Here is a 19,408-nt window from a genome sequence, read left to right as displayed (position 1 = left end):
CTAAGAATGAATTGCGCCATTTATTTGCACACCCTGACTGCGTTGTTTTAGCAACCGATTCGCTAAAGGCGTTATGCAAATGAGGTAATATCTCAAACTAGCCCCACAATGGCCCAATTTGCAGGTTGCTAGTGAGTACTAGGTTGAAGAATTGGGCTTTTTGTCAAAAGTTTGTCCTTACACACTGCTTTCTAGGAAAAAAAGCTAAATTCTTCGACAATGAATTTAATTCTATGTCCTTGCATTTAAATTAGAATTGAAATTCTGCAGCCGGTTTGGGTGAACTATTACTTTAAAGTAGAAGTTAAGCAGTTAGTCAAGTTTACATTATTTCGTAAACTGATTTCCATCGAGAGTCAAAAGTTTTTGAACACCACGATTTTTATTGTTTTTTAAAAGAAGTCTCTTCTGGTCACCAAGCCTGCATTTATTTGATCCAAAGTACAGCAAAAACAGTACTATTTTGAAATATTTTTACTATTTAAAATAACTGTTTTCTATTTAAATTAATATTTTTAAATGTAATTTATTCCGGTGATCAAAGCTACATTTTAACATCATTACTCCAGTCTTCAATCTTTCAGAAGTCATTCTAATATGCTGATTTGCTGTTCAAGAAACATTTTTAATATTATTAGTATTAATATCAATATTTATTACAGCTGAGTACATTTTTTTTTCCAAAATTCTTTGATGAATAGAAAGATCCAAAGATCAGCATTTATTATTTATTATTATTATTTATTAAAGATTTTGTATCATTATACACTATACCATTCAAAAAACTTAATTATTTTTTTTTATAAATTATAGAAATTAATTATTTTATTTAGCAAGGATGCTTTAAATTGATCAAAAGTGATGAAGACATTTCTAAAGTTACAAAAGATTTCTATTTCAGATAAATGCTGTTCTTCTGAACTTTCTATTCATCAAACAAACCTGGAAAAAAAAAAAAAAAATCTACTCAGCTGTTTTCAACATAAAGAGCAGCAAATCAGAATATTAGAATGATTTCTGAAGGATCATTTGACCGGAGAAATGATGCTTAAAATTCAGCTTTGAAATCAAAGGAATAAATTACATTTTCAAATATATTCAAACAGAATTTTTTTTTTTTTAAATAGTCAAAATATTTCAATTTTTTACTGTTTTTGCTGTAATATAAGTAATACAGTCAGGTCCATATGTATTTGGACACTGACATAATTTTTATTATTTTAGCTGTTGACCAAAACATATTCAAGTTACAGTTATACAATGAATATGGGCTTAAAGTGCACAATCTGAACTTTAATCATTTTAAAAACTATTCTAGTGGCATACAGAGCCGAAATTATGAAAAGTGTGTCAGTGTCCAAATATATATGGACCTGACTGTATAAGCATTTCTTTAATTTATGTACACACAAATGTTTTGAAATGGAGGAAGAAACAAACAATCTATCACAGCGTGCAATACCGCTTTGAAATCTCTTTCACACCATCTTGCGCTTGAATGGCTTAAAACACATTAATGTTTAAACTGACAAGACTTTAAACTCGTGAGACATAACTCGTCTGACATAAATTATAAAACAATCAAAACGTTGTGATGTAGACATTTTGATTTTGGATATTAATCCAAAATATGGTGAAAACCAAAAACATCTGTGTGTTCAAAAAGTAAAAAAATGATTATATCATTTCTCTGGCCAACATGGCAAACCAACCCTGTAGCGTCACACGCTTAATTTAATCGTGTTTGCCGTAAATAACAAACTTGACTGACTGCTTCAATACCACTTTAATTATGCATGGCACTAATTTCAGTGAAAATATTGTCTGCTTGAACCGGATTGAGTGTGGTTTGTGAATAAGACGTAAAATGGTGCAACTGTTCAATAAATTCATCCCTTTTTTCTTATAAAAAGACAAGCAAAACATAGACCAATACACTTCAATCACAGAAACATCGTAAAACCTATATCATTAGTCCAGGTGTGCAAGCAAATAAGCAACAGTGCAATAAAAAGAGAGTCGCAATATTTTTCTGTACAGAGTCATCATAAAATTTCCATGTGGGCGAAAACAACCGCAACATCAAAGGACAAACTTGGGAGAGGAGAGGAGGACCCCTCTAAAAGGTTCAAAGGTTCGCTGAAAAGGAAAGTTACTGAAACATGCTTGAAACTGGAGAATAAATAAACCATTGAGATCAACCACTCGCAGCGCCTACTGTAGCATTTTTTCGGGATATCCTAATTTGGATATAATTGTACACTGGTAGCAGCATATCCAAAGCAGCCGAAGATGAAAGGACGTCAGTGTAGAGCGTCTGTAAACCCGCTGCTTGTCAAAATGTTTAGACTGAACATAAAAGAGCGAGATCGTCGTAGCCAGCGATCGCTCTGGGGAAATATTTTTCAGCTCCAGAGCTTTTGATGTCATTTCCATGGTTGGCAGGACACGGCGTCAACTTTTTTTTTCTTCCCCGATTGCATATTCACCACGGAAGATAATTTGTGCAGTCAGAGCGCAGTGGTTGCTCAAGGGTAACAGTCTCCGTTCAAAATTGGGAATGGATGAATTTTCATGACCTGTCTGAGGGGATTTAATTCTAGAAATGTGACAGGAGTGAGTTATAATGGCTGCTTAAGGATGAATATGGTGATTGGGATGTGAGTGAAGGCTAATCCTGTACATGAGAGGGATGGAGCCGGGCCCGAGTGTTTACCTTCTGCTCGTCAGTGTGGATGATGACATCACCAGCACCATGCAAGCCACATGACACAGTCACATCATATGCACGCACATGATTGGTTGAAAGGAAATTGGAAGAGGTTGCATGAAAGATACAAAAATACAGACACAAATGTAATTATGCGAAAAAAAGATCAAGTCAAGGGTTAGAACATACTGCAGAGAAACACAAAACCAAGCAACTCAAAATGGCTTTAATCACAAAGATCACAGAAACACTGAGCACAGAAGCAGAGACACACCGAGCAGAATTTCCTCTGAGAGATTGAGCGTATGCTCTTGTTCAAACACAACTGAAAAGCATTCAAACTCGCTTATTTTTAACATATTCTGAAGAAAATATGAGTGTAGCGTGTTGCTAGGGGGGTTACAGGCTTACTTGGGTGTTCTTGGTGGTTGCTACTTGGTTGTTGGAGCCTTTCTTTTTAGGTAGTTGCAATGCAGTTGCAAAATTGTTGTAGAGCATTTCTTAGTGTGTTGCTATGCTGTTTTTGGTTGTTGCTATAGAGTTACAATGTGTTGCTAAAGTGTTCATGGTGTTTAATAATTGCTACAGTATGCGGTTGCTACAGTATGCAGTTGATACAGTTTTCCTAGAGGCTGTTAACTATGGCTGTTCAAAGTGGTTCTTTCCAAGCAGTTGCTAGGGTGTTCTTGGTGGTTGCTATGCAGTTGCTAGGGTGTTCTTGGTGGTTGCTAAGCAGTTGTTTGGGTGTTCTTAGTGGTTGCAATGGCACTGGCTGTCAGCATGGTGCTATGCAGCTGAAAAATTGTTCTGATTGGTTCTTGGTGTTGCTATGTTGTTTGTAAGGTGTTCTTTATGGTTGCTATAAAGTTGCAATGTGTTGTTAAAGTGTTCTGGGTGTTTAATATGGTGTTGCTACAGTTTTCCTAGTGGCTGTTAACCATAGCTAAGTTGTTCAAAGTGGTTCTTTCTAAGCAGTTACTAAGGTGTTCTTGGTGGTTGCTGTGTTCTGTGCTGTGCAGCTGAACAAATGTTCTGCATGGTTCTTTGTGTTGCTGTGCTGTTTGTAAGGTGTTCTTGTTGGTTGCTATGAAGTTGCTACAGTTTTCATAGTGGTTGCCAGCTAGTGCTTGCTAAGTTGTTTTGGTGGCTGCTATGGAGTTGCAATGTGTTGCTAAAGTTATCTGGGTGTTTAATAGGTTGTTGCTACAGTATGTGTTTGCTATCCCAATAACTGTTACTTACAGCTACGTTGTTCAAAGTGGTTCTTACTAAGCAGTTGCTAGGATGTTCCTGGTGGTTGCTATGCAGTTGCTTGGGTGTTCTTGGTGGTTGCTATGGTACTGGTTGTTAAAGATTTCTGAGTGGTTGTCATTGTGTTGGTTGTCAGCATGTCCCTCTGCAGTTGACAAATTGTTCTGAGAGGTTTCTTGAGTGTTCTTGGTGGTTGCTATGGCACTGGTTATTAAAGTTTTCTGAGAGATTGTCAGTGTGTTGGTTGTCAGTATGTTGCTGTGCAGCTAAAAAAATGTTCTGCATGGTTCTTTGTGTTGCTGTGCTGTTTGTAAGGTGTTCTTGTTGGTTGCTATAAAGTTGCTACAGTTTTCATAGTGGTTGCCAGCTAGTGCTTGCGAAGTTGTTTTGGTGGCTGCTATGGAGTTGCAATGTGTTGCTAAAGTTATCTGGGTGTTTAATAGGTTGTTGCTACAGTATGTGTTTGCTATCCCAATAACTGTTACTTACAGCTACGTTGTTCAAAGTGGTTCTTACTAAGCAGTTGCTAGGATGTTCCTGTTGGTTGCTATGCAGTTGCTTGGGTGTTCTTGGTGGTTGCTATGGTACTGGTTGTTAAAGATTTCTGAGTGGTTGTCATTGTGTTGGTTGTCAGCATGTCCCTCTGCAGTTGACAAATTGTTCTGAGAGGTTTCTTGAGTGTTCTTGGTGGTTGCTATGGCACTGGTTATTAAAGTTTTCTGAGAGATTGTCAGTGTGTTGGTTGTCAGTATGTTGCTGTGCAGCTAAAAAAATGTTCTGCATGGTTCTTTGTGTTGCTGTGCTGTTTGTAAGGTGGTCCTTGTTGGTTGCTATGGAGTTTCTACAGTTTTCATAGTGGTTGCCAGCTTGTTGCTATGTGCTTGCTAAGTTGTTTTGGTGGCTGCTATGGAGTTGCAATGTGTTGCTAAAGTGCTCTGGGTGTTTAATATGGTGTTGCTACAGTATGTAGTTGCTACAGTTATCAAAATAACTGTTACTTACAGCTATGTTGTTCAAAGTGTTTTTTACTAAGCAGTTGCTAGGGTATTCCTGATGGTTGCTATGCAGTTTCTTGAGTGTTCTTGGTGGTTGCTATGATGTTGCTATGTGTTGCTAAAATGTTCTGGGTGTTTAATATGGTGTTGCTACAGTATGTAGTTGTTACAGTTCTCCCAGTGGCTGTTTAAAGCTAAACTGTTTAAAGTGGTTCTTTCTAAGCAGTTGCAGGGTGTTCTCGGTGGTTGCTATGGCACAGTTTTCTGAGTGGTTGTCAGCATGATGCTATGCAGTTGATAAATTGTTCTGAGTGGTTCTTTGTGTTGCTATGCTGGTTGTAAGATGTTCTTGGTGGTTTCTACCGTTTTTCCAGTGGCTGTTAACCACAGTCAAGTTGTTCTTTCTAAGCAGTTGCTAGGGTGCTCTTGGTGGTTGCGATAGCACTGGTCGTTAAAGTTTTTTGAGAGGTTGTCAGTATGTTGGTTGCTATGCAGCTGAAAAATTGTTATGCTATGCTGTTTGTAAGGTGTTCTTGATGGTTGCTACTGTATTGCTATTTGGTTGTTGAGGTGTTCTGAATGTTTGTTGAAGCCTTTCTTTCTAAGCAGATGCTAGGGTGTTCTTAATGGTTGCTTAGTGTGTTGGTTGACAGCATGTTGTTATGCAGTTGCTCTAAATGGTTCTTAACATGTTGCTCTGTTGTTTCTAAGGTGTTTGTGTGTTTGCTATGGAGTTTCTAAGTGGCTGCTAAAGCGTTCTGGGTGGTTATTTTGGTGTTGCTAAAGTCGTTAACATGGTTACTACATTGTTCTTGGTGGTTGCTACTGCATTGCTATTTGGTTGTTAAAGTGTTCTGTCTGGCTGTTGAAGCCTTTCTTTCTAAGTTCTTGGTGGTCGCTACAGTTTTCCCAGTAGTTGTATGCCTGTAGTTATTCAAATTTCCTAATGTGTTGCTATGTGGTTACTAAGGTGATCTTGGTGGTTGCTAAGAGTGGTTGTTGGAGCGTTTCTATCTAAGCGGTTGCAAGGGTGTTCTCGGTGGTTGCTCAGCATGTTGCTATGCAGTTGCAAAATTATTGTTTCTTAGCACGTTGCTGTTTCTAAGGTGGTTGCTACCAAGTTGCTATGCGGTTGCTAAACTGTTGTGGGTGGTTAATGCCATTGCTATACAGTTGTTGAAGTTTTCCCAGTTGTTGTCAACATGTTCTTGCTGGTTGCTAGGGTGTTGCTAATTGGATGCTAAATTTTTAAGTGGTGGATGCATTTCTAAACAGCTGCTGGGGTTACTAAATTTTACTGAGTGGTTGTCAGTCCGTTGCTATCTGGCTGCTAAACTGTTCCAAAGTGGTTCTTAGGTTACGTTAACACTAGTGCGTTTTTGTTTTAAAATGCATATCTTTTGCTAAGGTTACGCATGTCGTTTACACTACTCCAATGTTTTCAACCCTCGAAAACGGACACTTTCGAAAACGCTGCATACTCTGTTTTAGTTTGAAAACTCTGGGGTTGCATTTCAGTGTAAACAAACCAAAACGGAGACTTTTGAAAACGATGGCATGACTGCCCACATTCGCTCTGCATATTCATATGACCGTGTAAACAATAACATCATGCTCATTAAGAATGGTCATGTGACATGCGTTTTCAGCTGTACAGTGTGGACGGGGATCGTTTTTCGAAACGCAGTGAAAACGGCAGTGTAGACAAAGATCGTTTTCATTTTAAAACGGCATTTTAAAACGAAAACGCACCAGTGTAAACAGGAACTTAACATAATGCTACCCATTTCTTAGGGTGTTCTCTTTGTGGTTGCTAGGGCATTGGTAAAAGGTTGTTCTAGATGGTTGCTCAAATCGAAAAGGCCCACCATCAGGTCTATATGAAATTATATGGCTTGAGTCCCTTTATTGAGTTTATTGACTTTTTTTGCCAGTTTTAACATCTGCCAGGGTAAAAAAAAACTCGTATTAAAGCTTTTGCAGCACACTTTGAGGTGTTATTCATGTGCTCAGCACAAACAGCACTGTATTCAAGTTTAATACTTAGAGCTAAAGATCACGATAGTGATGCCTGCTTATGCAATCACTACTAAGTTGTCAAATCATATTTCTTAGCAAAAAAAAACAGAGGAAACACTGAAGTATTAATATAATACCTGAGGAACATGCATTAGCTTTTAGACAAAGAGTGTGACACTGTAAGCACATCAAACAGGATTTAAATCGCTCAAGAAATATTTAAAGTTGCTAAACTTTAAATACTTCATGTTGTGTGGTAATAATTGAATTAAAGGTTGTATCAGCGATTTCTAGCCTGAAACATAAAGTGTCAAATTCAGCTGAGCTTTCTTCACGATCCGCTCGCTGCCTGCCCAATAAATTGTCTGTGAAAAAAACGCGTCTCTCTGGTCAGCCTAGGGTCCGAGATATGCCAAAAAAAACAATCGGCACTACCAACCTTTCCACAGATAAACAAACAGTGTTCCAACCAATCAGCGTCAGGGGTTTGGTGTTGTGGACTTTTGCGCCGCCTCCCTCACATCCCTGCACCAGTAGGAAAGTCCACAACACCAAACCCCTGACGCTGATTGGTTGGAACACTGTTTGGTTATCTGTGGAAAGGTTGGTAGTGCCGATTGTTTTTTGGCATATCTCGGACCCTAGGCTGACCAGAGAGACGCGGTTTTTTCACAGACAATTTATGGGGCAGGCAGCGAGCGGATCGTGAAGAAAGGTCAGCTGAAATTGACACTTTATGTTTTAGGCTAGAAATCGCTGATACAACCTTTAACTGTGTGTTGCCTAAAAATAAAGACATGTGGAGGCTTTTTTTTAGGAAATATAAACCAAAGCAATATCTACTCTTCTTGGTTCCTGTTTTAATATTACACAATCATAACTATGATCATCATACAGCTATATAACAAACCTGTGTCCTCAGTGTGAAAATGAAAAATCCCATCTAGGGAGCATAGGAAAAAAAGAAAATGTTCATTTTTATTTAATTCGATAACTGAGGAAAAATCTAGCATGTGAACTTAAAGACCCCATAGAAACACATGACGAGGCTAGTTATCTGTAATGTGTTCATGTTCATTCTAAAGCACAAAATTATGTTTTAATTTAGTTAGCTTTTACGAGTACAATTATATACGGACATAGACTTAAAGGCACAAAACTCTCATTTCGATATCACAGGGTCTTTAAATCCACAAGATATTAATAAATAATAAAATCTAAAGAAATATGAGCGATATCAAAAGATAACAATGATCACAGGGGGACATGAAACACTTACTTGTGTAAGAATACCCTAAAGGATCCGGCGGAAAATGAAAAAACATACAAATGGGAAACAAAATAGGGGAAAATCACATAAAATGACAGGATGAAAAACAGAAAAGTCTGAAAATGTCAAAGGGTAAAAGCTGGTAATAAGATCAGACAGCAATACTCTCTCATCACTCATACTTTACCTGAGTTAGAGTCATTACTCTCTGGACTACATCCTGGAGATTTCGCCACTAAATGGGTTTTGTTTCATGTACTGACAGGAAATAAATCCCAGTGCACAATGTGTTGAGTGTATTATGTGATAATGGCATCTCTGGACGGACAAAACATCCCACTTAACACACAAACAACCACCAGGGGGAGTGAGAGGGTAGATGTGTGTGGCGTTTATATGTGAGGAGAATATCAACACAAATCACGGGAATATTCTTGTAGTGTGCGATGTTATGATTGATTTTTATCGATGCTTTGTGGAATGTTTGCAGAATTTTATCTCCTGTGTGAGAACAAGATGTTCTGTTCTTACCAGTCGAATTTCTCGTAGATGAATCAATTATTGATGTGAGAAATCATTTATGTAAGGTGTGACCAGTGTATATGAATGTGCTTAGTAGCAATAAACCTGCCAGGCATATATTATTTATATACAGTAATTTGCAAATGCATCAAGACCAATGCTCTCCTTGCATTGAATTACAAATCTTACATTAATATTTAGCCCTTTGTTGATCTATTTCTATGCACTGAAAGTCAAAATGCACAATTTGTTGTAATATTCTTGTCAAAAATAACTGAAATAGCCTATGCTGTGGCAGTTTTTATCTTACATTTATAGCACATCCATAGGCTTCTCTCTATGAATGATTAAAATAACCACCAGGTTTCTCTTCACGATGAATAATACATATCCTGCACAAGGGCGAAAAAAATGTGCAAATACTGGACAGCCAAGTGGGAACTGTTTATACGTTGTCAAAAAGTGGCAACTACATCAAATCACCCTGGTGTTGACTAGAAAAGGTGGTCTTTCAAAAGTCTGAGAGACGCCACAGACAGGTTAACAATTACTCTGAAGGAGCGACAGAGTTCAGTTCAGTTCAGCTGAGAACAGAGTAAAGGTGAGCCAGTCAACCATATCAAGAGCTCTACATAATACTGGTCTGTATGGGAGGGAGGCACAAAAGAAGCCACTGCTTAAAAAGAACCATACAAAAGCATGTCTGGAGTGCCTAATAGTGACAGAGTTGCAGTAAGAGTTCTTTCTTGGTAAGATGAAACTAAAATTGAGCTTTTAAAAAAGTTAACATTTATTTTAAAAAGAGAAAAATGTCAAATGTCAATCAAATCTATCTATTTATCATTAGTATAACTGATATATTATTATAATTGTTTTTAAAATATATTTTTAGTTTTCATTTTAATGGTATAGTTCTTATTTTCTTTCTTTTTTTCATTCATTCAATTTTCAGTTTTACTTTGTTATTTTAATACTTGAAGCTAAAATAAAATCTAAACTTAAGACTTTTCAGTTAACGTTTATTTTAAAAAGGTAAAATATCAAATGTCAGTAAAAAAGAGAAAATGTTATAAAATATGTTAATTAAAAAAGTCTATAATCTATTTAGATTATAGTTTTTATTTTAATTTCTTATTTTTTTAGTTTTCATTTCAACGTAAAAGTAATTTTGTTGGTTTTTATGTGTTTGTTTTACATGTTTAATTATTATTTTTTATGTGTATATAGTTCTTATTTTCTTTCTTTTTTACATGTATTTATTTATTTTTTAATTTAAATAAGAAATAATTAAATAAATTAAAAAACGATTAACTAAAATGAGAAATGATGGCCTGGCAACTAGTTGAAATAATATAAACTTAAAACTTTAACATTGTATTTGATTTTAGTTATCATTTATTGTATAAAGGGAAAATGTCAAACAAAAGGAAGATTTTATCTATTTATATACACTATCTATCTATAATCTATCTATCTTAGTATACTTGATATATTATAGTTATTATTTTAATTCCTTATATTTTTAGTTTTCATTTTAATGTTGTAGTAATTTTGTTTGGTATTATGTTCTTGTTTTGCATTATTATTTTTTTTAAATGGTTTTATTGTTTGTTTCACATTTTTATTATTTTTAATGTGTATAAGGTTTTTTTATTTTCTTTCCCTTTTTAAATGTATGTATTTTTTTTATTATTTTGTAATTTAAATAGGAAATAATTAAATAAATAAATACAAAATAAATAAATAAAATGAGAAATGATGGCTTGGCAACTAGTTGAAATAATTTAAACTTAAAACTTTAACACTGTGTTTGATTCTAAATTTTTCTTTGCAGGTAATTTAATAATATGATTAGGGAAAGTTAATACATTCAGATTCAATAAGAAATTCAATTTAAGTTAATAATTATTAAGAATGCAGTTAAATTTACTGAAGTACATTTTATCAACTTAATTTTCGCCTAAGTTGAAAAAACTTGAAAAAATTACTTCAACTGGTAACACCTAAAAAAATTAAGTTGAACGAACTGTTCACTTATGCAGTTGAATTAAGTTAGTCTAATGTAAATATTAGGGTTGAATGAACTAAAATTATGTAAGTTTGATTGACCTAGGAAAATTAAGTTAATAAAATGTAATAACTTAAGTTGAAAAAAAACTTAACATTCTTAGGTGTTACCAATTGAAGTCATTTTTTTTAAGTTGATACAACTGTTCACTTTTTACAGTCTGTCTGTCTGTCTGTCTGTCTATCTATCTATCTATAATTAGTATAACTGATAATCTTTTTATATTTTTAGTTTTCATTTTGTAGTATTTTTTCAAGTTTTAGTCATTTTATCTGTTTGTTTTACATATTTATTAGTTTTTTATAGTATAGTAAGTATAATAGTTTTTTTATAGTATATAGTTCTTATTTCCATTTAATCATCCATTCATTTTTTTATTAATTCAATTTTCTGTTTTAGTTTTAGTTATTTTAGTACTTAAAAGTTAAACTAAAATAAGAAATGATGGCTTGGCAACTAGCTCAAATGGTGTACTTTTTATGGTTTTAGTTTTAATTAACAACATAAACCCTAATGCAGTATTAGTTATTCATTATTTGCAAAAATCCACACTTAACCTTTAATGCCATGCTATAATGCCAGATTTGTAATTCAGCAAAATGAGAGAACTGGTCAAGGGACTGAAAATATGGTAATATTCAAACTACTTAAGTCATTACACCCTACTCTTTATCACCACAAGCACAAACTGTATCTTTTAGCGTCTGCGTCAGCCAAAGACTTCACACTAACTGGTGATGAGGTGTGTGGGCCGTCACGCCACGCTGCGCTGCTGTTGATGGAACCATGTGCTCCTGAGAGAGAGAAATGTGATACTCACGGACATGCTCGGTTTTGAAGACCACTGACTGGCTGCTGTCGCCTTCGCCCTTGCCGTTGATAGCAGACAACTTGACTTCGTAATCGGTTTCGGGTTTAAGGCCGGTGACTGTGATCGAACTCAGTCCTGCAGGGAAGCAGCGAGCAGCAGATTTAATTAAAAACTCATTCATTAATTCATAAACAACAGCACGCATCTTAAATGGGCAACATAAAACCTTGCCATAGAAGATGAGGAAATATATTTGACATTTAAAGCTACAAGAATAGAGTGATGATGACATTCAATAGCAGAGCTAAAACAATACTTAAAGGGATAGTTCACCCAAAAATAAAAAGAAAATTACACCATGATTTAGTCACCCTCAAGCCATCGTAGGTGTACAGTGAGGGGAAAACTTATTTGATCCCCTGCTGATTTTGTACATTTGCCCACTGACTAATGGTAGATTTATTTTAACAGTTCTAAGCATTTTAATGAGTGAAATAAGTATTTGATCCTCTATCAATCACCAAGATTTCTGGTTCCCAGGTGTCTTTTATACAGGTAACGAGCTAAGATTAGGAGCACTCACTAAAAGGAAGTGCTCCTAATCTCAGCTTGTTACCTGTACAAAAGACACCTGTCCACAGAAGCAATTAGTCAATCAGATTCCAAACTCTCCACCACGGCCAAGACCAAAGAGCTGTCCAAGGATATCAGGGACAAGATTGTAGACCTACACAAGGATAGAATGGGCTACAAGACCATCGCCAAGCAGCTTGGTGAAAAGGTGACAACAGTTGGCGTGATTATTCACAAATGGAGGAAACACAAAATAACTGTCAATCCCCCTTGATGCAAGATCTCACCTCGTGGAGTTTCAATGATCATGAGAATGGTGAAGAATCAGCCCAGAACTACACTGGAGGATCTTGTCAATGATCTCAAGCAGCTAAGACCATAGAAAACTATTTGTAACACACTACGCCTTGAAGGACTGAAATCCTGCAGCGTCTGCAAGGTTCCCCTGCTCAAGAAAGCACATGTATAGGCCTGACTAAAGTTTTCCAATGATCATCTGAATGATTCAGAGGAGAACTGGGTGAAAACGTTGTGGTCAAATGAGACCAAAATCAAGCTCTTTGGCATCAACTCAACTTGCCATGTTTGGAGGAGGAGGAGGAATGCTGCCTATGACCCCAAGAACACCATCCCCAATGTCAAACATGACATTTTTCTGCTAAGGGGACAGGACAACTGCACAGCATCAAAGGGACGATGGATGGGGCCTTGTATCATCAAATCTTGGTTGAGAACCTCCTTCCCTCAGCCAGGACATTGAAAATGGGTGGTGGATGGGTATTCCAGCATGACAATGACCCAAAACACACAGACAAGGCAACAAAGGAGTGGCTCAAGAAGAAGCACATTAAGGTCCTGGAGTGGCCTAGCCAGTCTCCAGACCTTAATCTCAGAGAAAATCTGTGGAGGGAGCTGAAGGTTTGAGTTGCCAAAGCCTTGAAACCTTAATGACTTGGAGAGGATCTGCAAAGAGGAGTGGGACAAAATCCCTCCTGAGATGTGTGCAAACCTGGTGGCCAACTACAAAAATGTCTGAACTCTGTGATTGGCAACAAAAGTTTTGCCACCAAGTACTAACTCATGTTTTGCAAAGGGATCAAATTGCACTCATTAAAATGCAAATCAATTCATAACTTTATTTAAAAGCATTTTCTGGATTTTTTGTTGTTGTTATCCTGTCTCTCACTGTTCAAATAAACCTACCATTAAAATTATAGACTGATCATTTCTTTGTCAGTGGGCGAAGTACAACGTACAAAATCAGCAGGGAATCAAATATTTGTTTCCCTCACTGTACACCTAGGATGGCTTGAGAGTGAGTAAATCATGGTGTAATTTTCATATTATTTTTGGGTGAACTATCCCTTTTTACTTTCAGATGAATACAATCAGAGTTATATTAAAAAATGTCCTGGCTCTTCCAAGTTTTATAATGACAGTGAATGGGTGTTGAGGTTTTGGAGTCCAATAAAGTGCATCCATCCATTAAACAAGTACTCCACACAGATCCAAGGGGTTAATAAAGGCTTTCTGAAGCAAATTGATGCGCTTGTGTAAGAAAAATATACTTTTGATAGCACATTCACGAGATGATGAAGTTGGACGTAGGTAAACATGGCAATAAACGTAAAAGCGCAGAAGAGCAAAACAAAACACCCGAACACACAAATTTGACGAATTAGAAATACAAAATGAGGATTAGCAAAGTAAAATGTCGGAGAATTTTGATATAAGCCATGAGGAGACTAATTTTCCTTTGCTGTAAACAAAACTTGGTTCTCACAAGACTAGCGTGTTTTCCATGGAGCTTACGCTGCGTCTACGTCCTACGTCATCCGCCAGAACGCCACTCTCTGGTGAACATGTGTACGGCAGTTATTCAGCTACAGATTATGGTTTATAAAGTTTGAAATATGGATATTTTTCTTACACAATGCATTGATTCGCTTCAGAAGGCCTTTATTAACCTTCCGGAGGTACGTGGATCACTTTTTATGATAGATGGAAGCACTTTATTGGACTTCAAAATCTTAACACCCATTCACTGCCATTATAAAGCTTGAAAAAGCCAGGAAATTTTTAATATAACTCCAATTGCATTCGTCTGAAAGAAGAAAGTCATATACACCCAGGATGGCTTGAGGGTGAGTAAATCAATGGTAAATTTGTATTTTTGGGTGAACTATCCCTTTAACACATTACGGGATCCATGTTATAACTACTGTAATATTCTTGAATCATGAGCAGAATGAACAAATAAATTGTATTTGAACCTTAATATAGCCATACAGTGGTGTTGTTATAATCCATATAATATGAATGGGTTTTTTTTCCATTTCGTGTGACAGACTCACCATCTTTGATCTCATAGACTCGTTGCACCCATTTCCCTCGGCCCACGGCTCTCCACTCGGCTCGGTACTTGAGCACAGGAACTCCTCCAGTGGACTCAGGCTCCTCGAAAAGCACCTGAGCCGTGCTGGAGTACGGCTGCACTTGAGTGATGGACGGCGCCGAGGGCACATCTGCACCACAGGGAAACACTTCACAATTCGTAATGGGACAACTGCACTTTAACAGCTTATGCTTGATTATACGGCCTGATTGTACAGCTTTGAGCTTCAGAAACACTTTTTTCAAGAGGAACATTTGAGCTACTGTATTGCACTTTATTGAACAAAGTCTACAATTGCAATACAGTACCTCAAAAGCAAAAACATCCAAACACTCAATGTCAATGTGATTTGCTACCGCCATAAATGACTAGATTGTGTTCGTTTTGAGATCAATACGGTGAAACAGACCAGCTGGGATCACGATGAACTCTTTGGATTCGGTCCCGATCTCATTGGAGGCAGTGCAGTTGTAGTTGCCAAAGTCACTCTGAGACTCTGGGTTGACCTGGGACAGATCAAGCGAATGCATTAACCTCTAGTCTCCATCTCAGCATTTATCTTTCAAACATGCATTTTATCACTGGCATTCCATTAGATGTGTATTTACTCCTGACAGCGTTCTCCCTGTGCTAAAATATTGATAAGACGCATAGGCTGCAGTAATGCCCTACAGCAACACTATCCCATTCTGGGTGAAGCTTTCGAAAACAGGTCCAGGTCATATTTCACCTCAAAATCAAAATAAATAAGGCGGGTTAAATATTTATAATACAGAAAATCAAGCTTGTTTTCAAAACCATTTGGATTTTAGCTGTTTTTGAACAAACCTTTCAAGTGAACAAATTGTTCTTGCATACATCAACACATTTCTTTCACATGAAATGTGTGACTGCTTTCCTGCTTTCAAACACAAACTACAGCATGAGCAAACAGCATATGGAAAAAAAAAAAAAAAAACATTATATTGGTTGGACATACGGAACTTATACATTCCCTTTACTAAACAAGTGGTATGTTAGCATTATTTATATACTATTATAGTTTTTGTTAACGCTTTCAACTAGCTTTTCAGTTATCATGTTCATTTTTGTTTAATTGTAATTATTTTGTTACATGGGTTGTTGACGTGACATGACATTTTCACTGTCCCACAATATAAAAATAAATATAATTAATATTGTCATTTTTTTTTTCAATGTTGAAGGAACCACAGATTTGTTTTTTTTTCTCAAAATATCTTTAAAAAAAGTATTGCAATTGAGTGATATAAATATCACTCATCTTAAAATGGTGTAATTTTCAGCAGTTTTAAATGGATGACCGCAAAGTTTATCTTGTTGTCAAAGTTTGTCCAACAAATCATGGGGACAAAAATGATGTTAATTATAATTTCATATTAAATAAATAACACTATATGAAAAAAATGTGTAACAATGAAGATGAATCTCTCTCATGCTATTTGTATATTATTAAGAGTTTTAAATCTTCGTCTTTAAGAATTCTTTAAAAATTCTTTAAGAATTTTTTCTTCTTCATTTTTGCTGTCACGCCATAGGACAATTTTTTTTTTTGTGTAGCTCAGAAATATGTAAAAAAAAAAATTATAAATAAATTTACTGGCTATTTTTTTTTCTGGCCACATGCTTTTGTCATTTTAATTTTATCTAATTTTAGTTATTTAGTTTGGTATGTGCATTTTCCTAATATTTGTATTTTATTTCATCTTTATTTCAATGAACATAATTCTTTTAGGTTTGATTTAACAACAATAACCCAGGTCTGAACAAGATTTTGAATGACATTGAACAACTAGGGGTGTGATAATAATGACAAAGAATGACAAAAAAATTATATCTTGATGTTTCCTAAAAAAAATTGATTATGATAATAAGACAATATTTTGTTGAGCATGTTATTGTGCTGGTATGTTGGCAGGTTTGGGACTGCCATGGACAGCTGACAGCTAGCGTTTTTCATATTCTTCATATTTTGTGAGGTGGTTAGTTTGCAGTTGTAACAGAAATGAACTTTTCCAATAAGTTTAAATTTATTTTTACCATTTATGGGCATATTTTTACCTTTATAAGGCCAATTAAGAACCTAATTAAATGTATGCATCATCTTTGTGTGAAATTCTTTAATTTAATCAATACATTGAAATAGTAAGATACCAAAAATAAATAAAATCAGTATCAACAAAATTTGTGTTTGCAATGCAGCGGTTACACAGAATCTGCATCTGAAGTGGAAATGCATTTACACAGTTTAATGCCGACATAAATGCGTTTAACCTGCATTTATAAATGCATAACTAATGTTTTGATGTTTAAAAAAATTAATACTGGGTAAAATTGGATTTGGGTAAAAAAAGGGAAAATATAAACCTAAAATAGCCAGTAGGTGGTAGAAAATCTCTGCATAAGTGAGTTGAGTCATTCATTCAACTGATTCATTCAAAGGGATGATTGATTTAGCAACTAAACACTGTTATGTTGCTCAGAGACGCATAACAGTTGCTGTGGCTTTGTTTGAAACTATTTTCATTGATGAAACATCATTAATTGACACAAAAGGCTAAAATGTTCTGTGGTGTGACAGAAAGTGTCCTCCGGTGTGACACAAAATGTCACAGCAGAGAACAAGGTCTCTTTAAAAAGCATTTTAAACAAATAAGAATTGTTTAACTCCTTTTTTATTCTTTTTTGACCATTTTCAATGTTAAAAGAACCACAGATTTGTTTTCATCTCAAAATATCTTTAAAGAAAAAAGTTGAGTAAAGTGCGGTTGAACAACTGAGGTCACATGGACTATTTTATGGATTTTATGGATCTCCTTACTACCTTTCTGGGTCAAAAAATGTTCAGATTTCATAAAAAAAAAAATCAAACAAAATATCTTAATTTGTGCTCCAAAGATGAACGGGTTGGAACAACAAGAGGGTGAATAATTAAATGACAGAATTTTCATTTTTGGTTGAACTACTCCTTTAGTTGTCCTGTCTAATATTATACGAGCTAATCTATTTGAATCTATTCTAATATAACATAATATAATAGAGGATAGGCAGCTTGGATAATGACTGTATAATATAATATAATATAATATAATGAAAATGATATAGATGTTTTTTCCTGAACACGGAAGTAAGTCCGACTCTTAACTGAAAGAATGCTTTGCATTTCCGGTCTGCATTGTTTCTAGTCAAATTAGGGTATATTCTGAGCTAATAAACTAATGTTAAACCTATTAAAATGTTTTTAAAAAGCACATGGCTCCATAGCGCCATCACTTGGCAATGTCGCAATGACCGTCATTTGTCAGTGCCTCACTTTAATGAGTGTGTAGATGACACGAAGCAGCGGACGTTAGCTACATTAAAAACAGATGGACGCTATTTGAATGGGTTCCTATGGAAACCGGAACAGAAAAGCATTCAATCTGACGTTAGAATTCGTAATGGCGGCGCTCATCGTTTACTCAGGAAAAAGGTCTATAGAAACCACATTTCTTTCTTTTGATTTAGAGGGGTGATATCTAACCAGCACATATTCTTTGTCCAGTTTCATAAGCTTCAACCATCTGGGTTTATGTGAATGTTTATATTCTCAGGAAGGCGTCTGCGTGGGCCGTACCTCCAGGTAGCTGGGCGGAAGGCGTGTTGTAGATCTTGATATTGGAGGTGTTAGCGTTAGGCAGCTGGAAGCCGTCTCGCAGCCACGTAATAGACACATCGCTGGGGTGAGCCAGCACTTCACAGCTGATGTTGGCCGGGTTGCCCTCCCACGTGTACACCGCTACTGAGCCCAGGATTTTCGGGGCGTCTGTGATGAAAGGCAAAGCATATACAATTGAAAGCAAATAAACCTGCTGGTAGCGCTGACCCTTCATCTACCTACCGCCCGTCTACATCCGCTAAGGGAGAACAAAGCGTCCCCTCTCATTACCGTTGATGCCTTTATTCTGGGGATAAGCTGGTTAAAGATCAAAATGTCCAGGGCTTAAACATAGAGTGCTGAAAACACAGCGCTGTGTGATGTTGAACACATCTGTCCACGGCAGTACATAAAAGCCAATCACGCTTCACTGGCTTCAAAAGGCCCCTCCTCCGAGCAGCGTCCCTGAATAGCATGCTGGGGGGAGACTTCAGGCACGATGCTCACATGACGTGCGTGACCGGGCCCGCGTTCCCTCACAGACTGCGTGCGAATAGCTCCCGGCCCGCTGAGATACTGTTCTCACATTCATCAGAGCTTCAGATGTCATTAGTCCCATCGCAACAATACACGACTGGTACAAATGCACTAAACATGCGAAGAGGGAGGCTGGTATTTTCACAGCATACGCCGGCGCTAATGTGAAAACAAATACAAACAGGCGCAGTGGGGGGAGCACAATGAGAGCGAAAATGGGCGGTAATGCTTTGCTTGCTATCGATTGCAATTAAAAGATTGAGGGAAGAGAGTGCCTCCATTTCTGATGTTACAGCAATATAACAGTCATAGAAACAGAAGTAAATTGGTCCATTTTTAATCGGAACTTTGTCTTCGTTAGCAGAATTTAGTGCTTAGATTAACTGCTACTGGATATTTTTTTTGAGACAAACATAAACAAGATTAGGAGTTTATTCACTAGTAAATAATAGGAGCCGTATTATGCACTGAACTGACTAAACTTTTAGCATTAACTGCCTTATTTTCATTCATCAAATATGGCGTTTATTGTTCTAACTAGGCATGATGCAACAAAACAAAACAACAAATAATAAATTGTAAATCCTAACCACCATTTTCTT

At 36.3% G+C, this 19,408-nt stretch overlaps 1 protein-coding gene across 1 annotated transcript in view; it reads right to left on the bottom strand.

Annotated features, from left to right (window-relative positions):
- The window catches only part of ncam1b (neural cell adhesion molecule 1b), a 159,539-nt gene that overhangs the window by 23,708 nt on the left and 116,423 nt on the right, over positions 1–19,408 (bottom strand). Inside the window, 5 exon segments of the mRNA XM_073818210.1 lie at positions 11,656–11,781; positions 14,574–14,744; positions 15,024–15,120; positions 18,249–18,260; positions 18,262–18,437. Coding sequence (XP_073674311.1) covers positions 11,656–11,781; positions 14,574–14,744; positions 15,024–15,120; positions 18,249–18,260; positions 18,262–18,437 — 582 coding nt within the window.

Source organism: Garra rufa, chromosome 14 (assembly GCF_049309525.1).
Source record: "Garra rufa chromosome 14, GarRuf1.0, whole genome shotgun sequence".
Taxonomy (NCBI): Eukaryota; Metazoa; Chordata; class Actinopteri; order Cypriniformes; family Cyprinidae; genus Garra; species Garra rufa.
This window is presented reverse-complemented; position numbering and strand designations above follow the sequence as displayed.